General features: G+C 39.9%; 1 protein-coding gene across 6 annotated transcripts in view; it reads left to right on the top strand.

Annotated features, from left to right (window-relative positions):
• Window positions 1-5,369, top strand: part of FAM104B (family with sequence similarity 104, member B) — a 28,233-nt gene extending 22,864 nt beyond the window's left edge. For 4 of the 6 annotated variants that reach the window (XM_011963769.1, XM_011963768.1, XM_011963772.1 and 1 more), the window contains one exon: window positions 2,159-2,574. In XM_011963769.1, the coding sequence (XP_011819159.1) occupies window positions 2,159-2,389 (231 nt within the window). In that variant the 3' untranslated portion in view covers window positions 2,390-2,574. Of the gene's footprint in view, window positions 1-2,158; window positions 2,575-4,600 lie in introns of those variants that run through there. The other 2 variants (XM_011963771.1, XM_011963770.1) reach the window with 2 other exon arrangements.
• The last annotated feature ends 6,314 nt before the right edge of the window (window positions 5,370-11,683 follow it).

Genomic DNA, 11,683 nt, shown 5'->3' on the forward strand with positions numbered 1-11,683 from the left:
GTGTTAGCCAGGATGGTCTCAATCTCCTGACCTCGTGATCCGCCCATCTCGGCCTCCCAAAGTGCTGGGATTACAGGCTTGAGCCACCGCGCCCGGCCATAAATAACTTTTAAGTAAACTTTGAATTAGACAAAAATAATTTTCTTTTAAATAAGAAAACATTTTTTAGAAAAATATTTTCATATAATTTTTTAAAAATTGGAAGTGATCCAGACCTTTAATGAGTATTTATTATTTAACTTAATATAACTTTAGATTTTAAATTATATGACAAGTTTATTTATAGGCATTTATTCCATTACATTTACCTAATTAATTTTTTAAATGGTTTACCCAGATGAAAGCTGTCAGTGTCATTGTTTAGTTATTTCTCCATTAACTATTTTTATAGCCTATAAATTTAGACTTTTCTAAGAACCTGAAGTATAAAGAGTTCTGATATAGCATGATATATCATTATTGTTAATGGCTGATGAGATTCTGTTGTATGAATGCATGCACTATATTTTAACTGCTTCTTTGTTTTTAAATATTTAGTTGTTTCTGATTTTCAGCTATTAAAAATATTGATAGTATAAAAATGTCTTAATGAGCATTTCTATTTATATCTGTACACAATTGAGTTTAAAAACTTTTAAAATGAAACAAATTAAAGGTAGATGTATTTTTTTCTTAATAATTATTCTAAAGAAATCCCTTGTAGCCTATGAATTTTTAATATACATAGCCTAGCATTACCCTAGTGTTGCACTGTAGTGTAAAATCAATATGATGTCATTGGAGATGAAAATTTCATTCATCAGAAATGATTTCTAGTTCTTACCTTATTTTTCAGGCAGTACCTGTAACAAAAAAACAAGGAAAGCCAACTAAGAGGGACCAAAGTGTGGGCTGTGGGTTTTTTATCCAATGTAATAGCTTAATTTTGGAATATTCATAACTTCGTTACTTTGTGACAGTTGTAGTTCTATATTTTTATACTCAGGCCTAGGAATTTTTTTTTTAATTTTCTTTTTGAATTGGCCTTGACATTTAATCCTTAAATCAATTTGATTGCTATTGCTAACTCTCACATCTGGCTTCATTTGGCCCCTTCTATCTCTTTTCCTGTATAGATTCTTTTAACATGTGTTTCTAGTTGGATAAAGATGAGCATAGGTTGTCTCTTGGTAGCTGTGGGCAGTGTACTGTGTGACCTACGTTGAGCAGCTGCAAGTGACCTATGGACTATGACCATTCTTGGTTTAAGTCTTACTAATGTTGCCTTTGGAAAAAACTTACTTAGAAGAAATATAATACCAGCATTGTTAAATATTGTAATTTGAATAAGAGTCCTTGCCATTACCTTCTTCTTTTGGGAATTGTAACATTGGAAGGCAGGAAATTCTTGGAAATGACTGTTTACAGGGATCCCTGAGTAGCTTCTCCAATGTAAAAAAGGCACTGAATCAGGTTAGTTCAGAAAAAAAAAAAGATCTTAAGAAGAAAATACACACCCTATTAAATCCATAAATATAGAAGAACAATAAATGCTAGTCATAAAATGCTAATAAGTAGCATATAACTTTGACTAAAAGTATGTCAAATGCCTTTCAGGATATGTATGTAGCATTGAATTGATATAGGAAGACCATACATGTCCACTATCAGGATATGTGTACAAAATCATTGTTTATTTGTATCTATGTGTGTATGCATGTATGTATAAATGTATGTGTCTTATTTGCTTCATTGTAACTTTTACCCATAGTCCAACTTACTTGTTATGGTCATTATTTCTACTACGTCCTTAGTATTAATTGATACTTCAGGTAAAGGATGAGTACTTACTTCTCTGATGCAGTTATTGGAATAAATGGTACAAGCAAGGGTAGAGAATGTGTGAAGGGATTTGGAACTGGAAGGCCTGTGTTTGAATCCTCACGCTGCCACTTCGTAGCTATGTGACTTTGGACAAGGCAGTGATCTGTTTCCTCATCTGTAAAATGGGGGCTGTTAATCCCAACTTAATTAAAGCGTTGTTGTGAGGATAGAATGAACTATCTTAAATGGCTTTTTAAAGCCCAGTATAGAGTTTTATGCTGCTATTCTCCAAGCCAAGTAGGAGAAATATTGTAATAGCATAATAGCAATCCCCTTTCTGTCTTTTTCCTTCCAGTTCTCATGGAGTGATAATGAAAGGAGCAGCAGCTGCATTAATATCCCAGAGAGAGCAAGTGGACCAGAAGGCAACTTAAACCAGATTGTTACTGAACCCAGTGCAAACATTCCCCAGTTCTTGCATGAGGGGTATGTACCATGCCAAGGTCTTTACTCCCACATCAACCAGACCTTGAAGGAGGCTCACTTCAACAGCCTGCAGCAGCGAGGACGACCTCCAACATTATGAACTAGGACTTCCTTATTCCAAACTAAACTGTGTTTATGAAAGCAATTGCATACACACCAAAAAAAGTCTATTGGTTTTTAAGTCTACATTTTAAATAACAAGTTAATGGGCAGTTGTTTAATTGGGGTTTTACTGCACTGTTGCAATTTTAAAGGGGCTGTGAAGAATTTTTTATGAAATTTTTATTTTTATTTTACTCTTTCTACATGGAGTTTTCAAGTTGGGTGTCAAATTCATGTTAAGGTAGCAATATGAGGAAACTTCTCCTGTGCATTGAAGCCATATGTCCAATTCAGATTGATTTCCAGATCCATCAATTAGAAACTCTATGTTAAACATCTTTTTAAAATACAAGTAAGTCTTCATTTTAAAAACTACAATATCCTAGTAAAGAGTATGTAGCTTTCATTTAAAAAAACAAACAAAAAATCCACACTCAAAAAACCTTAAGTTAGTATTCCCAAATATGCAAAGCCAGATTCAGTCTTGTACTGAAATGAACTGCCATACTCCCCTCAGAAGGTAGATATTCTATTGAAATCGCTCTCTAGTTGTAATGGCAACAATCAGACCCAGTTTAGACTATGAACGTGAAAATCTCTCTCTAATAACTGTCTCTATACCTTGTATTTCCAAGGAGAATGTTTCTAAGGTTCTTGTATACTTAGATACCTTCTGTATCATTTATCCTCTAGAGTGTGCATTTCAGACTTAGTAGGAAGCACTTCTCAATTCTGTCAGATAAGAAATACGTAACTACATTTTGTCTTAAATGAAAATTTATTACATTAGCACATTATGTGATCTCATAATTCCATCTATTATGTATAGAGTAAATGTTAATACAGTGTAAGCTTCTAAACTGATATTTAAAGTAACAAGAATTGTGGAAGTGGGTTGGACAACTGCCCACTTTATGCTACATGGACCCTTTCATAGAGGTAAGGGGGCTAGCTTCCATTATTAAAATTGCAAAGATTCTCATGGCTTAGAAACAATAAGCTGAGATGCCATTAGAAGAAATAGGCAGTAATATTGATTTAGAGATGGGGGGATCCCGTGTTTTAGTCATACTAAAGAACCAACCAAATTTGAATAGGGAACTCATAGATGTGCTTCCTCAGTGGTGAGCTGTGAGAACAATGGACCAGGATGCATCAGGTTGTCTGCCCTGGAGTATGCAAGGGGTACAACCTGTTGGTAGATTTAAACAAAAATGCTTTAGAGTCTAACAGTCCTCTCCTCCCTAGTCACATTCTCTTTTGTGCTATATTTGGAGGTCCACAGAGTGGAAACTAGCAGATCTGTGAACTATGGATAGCTCTACAAAGAGGTGTTTGCCAATTGGCAAGGTTTGGAAAAGATGTAAGGTAACAGTTTTACTTAAAGAAGAATGAGATTTTATTAAATCACAGAATTAACGTATGAAAATGAACACTATCCTAGGAAAAGAATACATACATACACACACACACACACACACACACACACACACAATTTTCATGGTTGTTTCCTTGAATATGGGTAGGATTTTAAGGAAGATACTTGTAGTAGAATTTTAGTGTTACGGGGAAAAAATTACAGCACTATATTGGCCCCAACCTTAGGGAGTAGGCATGAGTCAATTCTTTCTCAATTAGATGGTTTGAGTAAGAACATTTTTTCTATGGCCAGTGCTTCCAAAGTCAATTCCAGATGTATGTGAGAAGAAATTTGAATTCTAAAAGGTTTTATGGCAGAAAACAGAGAAAGAATACCTGGCCACCAGTTTCTCTAATAATAAAGTGAGCAACTAAACACTAAAGAAGATGAAATATTTGAACTTTCAACCCACATGTACACAACAGGATTCAGAAATACCTAGGAAGAATTTTGCAGGCTTAAATACACAGCATCCTACTGAAAGAAAGTGTCTGTTAAAAACACAGTGTAGTTGAAAAGCTGAGAAAGCAAATTTCCATTCATTACCCCTATTTAAAAATATGAAAGATAGAACTATCACCATGACAAAGCATTATTTTTTCAAAGTAAAAAAAAAAAAAAGACATAATAAAGCAATTACATACACACAGAAAAAGTGTTGGCTTTTCAGTCTCTATGACTTTTCAGTACTTAGTTGAACTAAGTAAGCACAGTCTTATTCCAGAGTGGTCAGTGCAAATCTCATGTCCTAGTAAATACAATATGCAATCTCTGTCCTGTCTTTTGCAGATTGTGTAAACCTGTTCATGTCATAAACTGGTTTATGTCCTTTGGTCCTGAAATGAAACTCAATACTTCACAGCAGGGAAGGAACCAAGCTGTTTAAAACTAATTATCTCCACTATGAAGGAGAAGTATTTTCAAGGAATATCAGAAGAAAGTAGAAAGTAAGAGGAGGTTCCAGCTGAGCTTCCTGGGTCGAGTATGGACTCAGAAAGCTGTGAAACTCACTCATTTCCTGCATCAGGACTTACTTTGGTCCTGGATGAATAGTATTGAAGATACATGCTTAAAATATTCCTAACATCAGAATTTGTGCCTGTGTTTCCTTCCCCAAGAAAGCTATAAACAGCAAAAATTTTGTTGTAAGCTTCCCTGTGTCCTCTCTCTCTCCCTTCCCCCTCCCCTGAAACTAAAAGGAATGTTAAAAGCCCCTTTTTCTGTGACCAGCAGACCTTATCTATGTTCCCAATTCCAATTCCTTGTAAACACAATATGTAAAATCCTGTGAGATCCTGTCTCCTTTGTCATGCCACTGCAAGGTTATAAGTAGATAAAAGTTAAGTTACAATTCCCGTTTGCCTCAAGACCTGAGTCATGTTAATTGTCTTTGTTTCTCACTCTGGTAACATCTTCCTGCCGCACATATTTCCCGCCTTAAAGAGTTTAAAAGGTGTTCAAAAAATCTAACACTGGCTACCCACTTGGTACCCCTTCCACGCTGTGGAAGCTTTGTATGGTCACTCTGCTTAATAAAGCCTACAGCTTTTTCTCTCTCGGTCCGATCTGTGTCTCTCTCTTTGGTGTGGCTCAGGCAAGAACCTTTGGTGTTACAAAAGGACTTCTCTGGATTTTATTTTTTTTTTTTTTTTCAAAATTAGGAATTTTAAAAAAGGGAACCGGATTAGTTTAAGAGGTAAAATTGGACCCTGTTATATATTTAAAAATGAGAGTATAAAGCAAGGGCAGAATGCTGCACCAATAATGAGGTGTGGTGGTGCTTGGGGAAAGAAACTGCCCTTAAATTCAAACCCACCGTTTGTCATATTCTGTGTGAGTTACTCATTAAACCCTGAGGTAGGTGGTGTGGGCTCTCCATTTCATAGGTGAGGAGTGGGAGGTTGACAGTAAGTTATCCCTATGACTATGTACAATCCTGAGAAGACTGAGAGTGGTTAATGATTTGCTAAAAGAAACACAGTGGTCAAGCAGCAGTGCCAGGGTATCTCTGCTTTTATAGTGAAGACCAGGGCTGCCAGGACACCTTTTCTCTACGGAATAGTTCCCTGTTTACATAACCAAAGAAACAGTAGAATGAAACAAAATTGACTCTAAGCTCTTCATCAGAGTCTACATGTTGAATGATTTTCTAAATTCATTTCTTTTTATACAGCAGCATTTTCAAATGAATACTCTAGTATTGTCAATTAAATCCCTGCAGAGTGAGTCAGATCTTAAAGCTGACACGGTTACCAGACTCTGTCTCTTCCTCGATTTCTTGTTCCTCCTGGCTGGAGGCTGTGGTCAGAGTATAATCTATATCATCTGAATGGAACAACTGGTTGAATACATGAACCGAGGCTGGGCAAAAGAGGCAAATATTCTGACCAGGAAGCCATTGAGATCTATTTTATATTTCGTTTAAGACAGTCTCTTGAGACCAACTTTACAAAGATGGTGCACCTGCCTAAATCACATGTGGGATTCCACACTGATGCACATTTGACTAGTTGGCAATTTCCATGTATCTTCTGGCCACAGTATTGTTATAATGAAGGGAAATTTTGTGGTTACAAACAAAACTAGAAATTCAGATGCCAATTAAGATACTGGCGGAGACTTTAGGGAAAATATATAGCCTTCTCCAGGGAGAAAGTCATTCATTCATTCTCATCTGATGGAAGGGGAAAAAACCCAACTTTTTGGTCTATAAAATCTAATTAAAATGAAAGGAAAAGATTTTATATCTGTGCTATTTCTCAGGGATCAAGTGAAAGTAATTGTATGGAGTTAGAGTTGCTCTTCCTTTACTACTAAAAGACTTTTTTGAAGTAGGCAAGATTGTAACATAATAAAATAAAACAAATAGATGATTAACAGATTAACATGGAAAGTATAAATTTACACATCACTCACTTTGACAATCCCCAGACTCCAGATTTGGTATTCCTTTAGCGTAAGGAGTAGGTCTTTAACTTCCTGTCACTTGGATTAAGTAGAATCAATTTCTTCCATGTTTCATTGGCCCTGGTTCTTTTTTTATCTTCTGTGGTTTCTCTGAGCTCCTTAAGTTGCCCCAAATGCATTTCTTTAGATGGTGTATTCGTCTATTCTCACACTAATGTAAGGAAATACCCGAGACTGGGTAATTTATAAAGGAAAGAGGTTTAATTGACTCACAGTTCTGCATAGCTGGGGAGGCCTCAGGAAACTTACAATCATGGAAGAAGGGGAATGGCAGAAAGGGAATGACAGAAGAGGAAGCAGGCACCTTCTCCACAAAGCAGCAGGAGGGAATGTGAGTGTCTGAAGGAAGAAATGTCAAACACTCATAAAACCATCAGATCTCATGAGAACTCACTCACTATCATGAGAACAGCATGAGGAAAACTGTCCCCATGATCCAATCACCTCCAACTGGGTCCCTCTCTGGACACATGGGGATTATGGGGGTTACTATCAAAGGTGAGATTTGGGTAGGGATACAACCAAACCATATATTTTCACCCCTGGCCCCTCCCAAATCTTCTCATGTGCTCACATTTCCTTTTTTTTTTCTTTTTTCTTTTTTTTTTTTTTTTTTTTTTTTTTTGAGATGGAGTCTCAATCTGTCATCCAGGTTGGAGTGCAGTGGCACAATCTTGGCTCACTGCAACCTCCACCTCCCAGGTTCAAGCAAGTCTCCTGCCTCAGCCTCCTGAGTAGCTGGGACTACAGGCACCTGCCACCACATCTGGCTCGTTTTTGTATTTTTAGTGGAGACAGGGTTTCACCATGTTGGCCAGACTGGTCTCAAACTCCTGATGTCAAGTGATCTGCCTGCCTCGGCTGGGATTACAGGCATGAGTCACCACTCCTGTCCTCACATTTCAAAACACAGTCATTTCTTCCCAGCAGTCCCCCAAAGTCTTAACTCATTTCAGCATTAACCCAAAAGTCCAAGGTTTCATCTGAGACAAGGCAAGTCCCTTCCACCTAGGAGCCTGTAAAATCAAAAGCAAGTTAGTTATTTCCAAGATACAATGGGAGCACAGGCATTGAATAAATACTTCCCTTCCAAATGGGAGAAATTGGCCAAAACAAAGGGGCTACAGGCCCCATGCAAGTCCAAAATCCAGTGGGGCAGTCATTAAATCTTAAAGTTCCAAAATAATCTCCCTTGACTCAATGTCTCACATCCAGGGCACACCAATGCAAAGGGTGGGCTCCCATGGCCTTGGGCAGCTCTGCCCCTAGGGATTTGCAGGATACAGCCCCCTGCCCTGACTCCTTTCACAGCTGACATTGAGTGTCTGTGGCTTTTCCAGGTGTACTATGCAAGCTGTTAGTACATCTACCATTGTGGAGTCTGGAGGACAGTGACCCTCTTCTCATGGCTCCATTAGCCGTGCACCAGTGGGGATTCTCTGTGGGGGCTCCAGTCCCTCATTTAGCCTTTGCACTGCCCTAGCAGAGGTCCTCCATGAGGGCTTCACCTCTGCAGCAAACTTCTCCCTGGACATCCAGGCATTTCCATACATCCTCTGAAATCTAGGTGGAGGTTCCCAAGCCACAATTCTTGACTTCTGTGTACCTGCAGGCCCAACACCATGTGGAAGCAACCAAGGCTTGGGGCTTGCACCCTCTGAAGCAACAGCCTGAGCTGTACCTTGGCCTCTTTTAGCCATGACTGGAGTTGGAGTAGCTGGGACATGGAGCACCGAGTCCTGAGGCTGCACAGAGCAGGGGGACCCTGGGACCAGCCCATGAAACCATTTTTCCCTCCCAGGCCTTCAGGCCTGTGATGGGAGGGGCTGCTGCCAAGATCTCTGAAATGCCCTGGAGACACGTTCCCCATTGTCTTGGCAATTAACATTTGGCTCCTCATTACTTATGCAAACTTCTGCAGCTGGCTTGAATTTCTCCCCAGAAAATAGTTTTTTATTTTCTATCACATCGTCAGGCTGCAAATATTCCAAACTTTTAGGCTCTCCTTCCCTTTTAAACATAAGTTCCAATTTCATATCAACTCTCTCAAGTTCAAAGTTCCACAGATCTCTAGGGCAGGAGCAACATGCCACGAACCTCTTTGCTAAAGCATAGCAAGAGTGACCTTTGCTCCAGTTCCCAATGAGTTCCTCATCTCCATCTGAGACTACTTCAGCCTGGACTTCATTGTCCATATCATTATCAGAATTTTGCTCAAAAGCATTCAACAAGTCTCTAGGAAGTTCCAAACTTTCCCACATCTTTCTGTCTTTTCTCTGAGCCTTCCAAACTGTTCCACCCTCTGCCTGTTATGTAGTTCCAAAGTTGCATCCACATTTTCAGGTATCTTGATAGTAGTGCCCAAATATCCACAGTACCAATTCCTATATTAGTCCATTCTAACACTGCTATAAAGAACTACCCGAGAGGGGTGTGCTGAAGATGGCAGAATAGGAACAACTCCAGCCTCCAGCTCCCAGCATGAGTAACACAGAAGACGGGTGATTTCTCCATTTTCAACTGAGGTATTGGGTTCATCTCATGGTTGATGCTGGTCCGCGGGTGCAGCCCGACCAGCAAGAGCTGAAGCAGGGCAAGGCATCACCTCACCTGGGAAGTGCAAGGGGAAAGGGAATTCCTTTTCCTAGCCAAAGGAAATTGAGACACACAACACCTGAAAAATCGGGTAACTCCAACCCTAATACTGCACTTTACCAAGGGTCTTAGCAAACGTCACACCAGGAGATTATATCCCACACCTGGCCCAGAGGGTCCCATGCCCATGGAGACTCCCTCACTGCTAGCACAGCAGTCTGAGATCTAACTGCAAGGTGGCAGCGAGGCTGGGGGTGGGGCGCCCGCCCTTGCTGAGGCTTAAGAAGGTAAACAAAGCCTCCTGGAAGCTCGAATTGAGTGGAGCCCACCACAGCCCAGGGAGGCCTGCCTGCCTCTGTAGACTCCACCTCTGGGGACAGGACATAGCTAAATAAAAAGGAGCAGAAACCTCAGCAGAGGTAAATACCCCCATCTGACAGCTTTGAAGAGAGCAGTGGATCTCCCAGCACGGAGGTTGACATCTAAGAATTGACAGACTGCCTGCGCAAGTGGGTCCCTGACCCCTGAGTAGCCTAACTGGGAGACATCCCCCACTAGGTGCAGACTGACACCTCACAACTCACACGGCAGGGCACACCCCTGAGACGAAGCTTCCAGAGCAAGAATCAAACAGCAACCCATGCTGTTCAGCAATATTCTATCTTCTGCAGCCTCCGCCGCTGATACCCAGGCAAACAGGGTCTGGAGTGGACCTCACGGGAACTCCAACAGACCTACAGCTGAGAGTCCTGATTGTTAGAAGAAAAATTAACAAACAGAAAGGACACCCACACCAAAACCCCATCAGTACGTCACCATCATCAAAGACCAAAGGCAGATAAAACCACAAAGATGGGGAAAAAGCAGGGCAGAAAACCTGGAAATTCAAAAAATCAGAGCGTATCTCCCCCTCCAAAGGAACGCAGCTCATCACCAGCAACAGAACAAAGTTGGATGGAGAATGACTTTGACGAGCGGAGAGAAGAAGGCTTCAGTCGATCAGACTTCTCAGAGCTAAAGTAAGAACTACACAACCAGTGCAAAGAAACTGAAAACCTTGAAAAAAGATTTGACAAATGGCTAACTAGAATAACCAATGTAGAGAAGTCCTTAAAAGAACAGATAGAGAGGAAAACCATAACATGAGAACTACGTGACAGATACACAAGCTTCAGTAACCGACTCGACCATCTGGAAGAAAGAGTACCAGCGACTGAAGATCACATAAATGAAATGGAGCGAGAAGAGAAGTGTAGAGAAAAAAGAGTAAAAAGAAATGAACAAAGCCTCCAAGAAATATGGGATTATGTGAAAAGATCAAATCTACATTGGATTGGCGTGCCTGAAAGTGATGGGGAAAATTGAACCAAGTTGGAAAACACTCTGCAGGATATCATCCCGGAGAACTTCCCTGACCTAGTAAGGCAGGCCAACATTCAAATTCAGGAAATACAGAGAACACCACAAAGATACTCCTCGAGAAGAGCAACTCCAAGACACATAATTGTCAGATTCACCAAGGCTGAAGTGAAGGAAAAAATGTTAAGGGCAGCCAGAGAGAAAGGTCGGGTGACACACAAAGGGAAGCTCATCAGACTAACAGCAGATCTTTTGGCAGAAACTCTACAAGTCAGAAGAGAGTGGAGGCCAATATTCAACATTCTTAAAGAAAAGAATTTTCAACCTAGAACTTCATATCCAGCCAAACTAAGTTTCATAAGTGAAGGAGAAATAAAATCCTTTACAGACAAGCAAATGCTTAAAGATTTTGTCACCATCAGGCCTGCCCTACAGGAGATCTTGAAGGAAGCACTAAACACAGAAAGGAAGAACAGGTACCAGCCATTGCAGAAACATGTCAAAATGTAAAGTCCATCGATGCTAGGAAACTGCATCAAATAGCGAGCAAAATCATCAGTAATATCATAAACACAGGATCAAGTTCACACATAACAATATTAACCTTCAATGTAAATGCAAAAAACGGTCCAATTAAAAGACACAGACTGGCAAATTGGATAAAGAGTCAAGACCCATCAGTTTGTTGTATTCAGGAGACCCATCTCACATGCAGAGACACATATAGACTCAAAAAAAGGGATGGAGGAAGATCTACTAAGCAAATGGAGAACAAAAAAAGCAGGGGTTGCAATCCTAGTCTCTGATAAAACAGACTTTAAACCATCAGAGATAAAAAGAGACAAAGAAGGCCATTACATACTGGTAAAGGGATCAATTCATCAGGAAGAGCTAACTATCCTAAATATATATGCACCCAATACAGGAGCACCCAGATTCATAAAGCAAGTC

Source organism: Colobus angolensis, unplaced genomic scaffold (assembly GCF_000951035.1).
Source record: "Colobus angolensis palliatus isolate OR3802 unplaced genomic scaffold, Cang.pa_1.0 Scaffold624, whole genome shotgun sequence".
NCBI lineage: Eukaryota > Metazoa > Chordata > Mammalia > Primates > Cercopithecidae > Colobus > Colobus angolensis.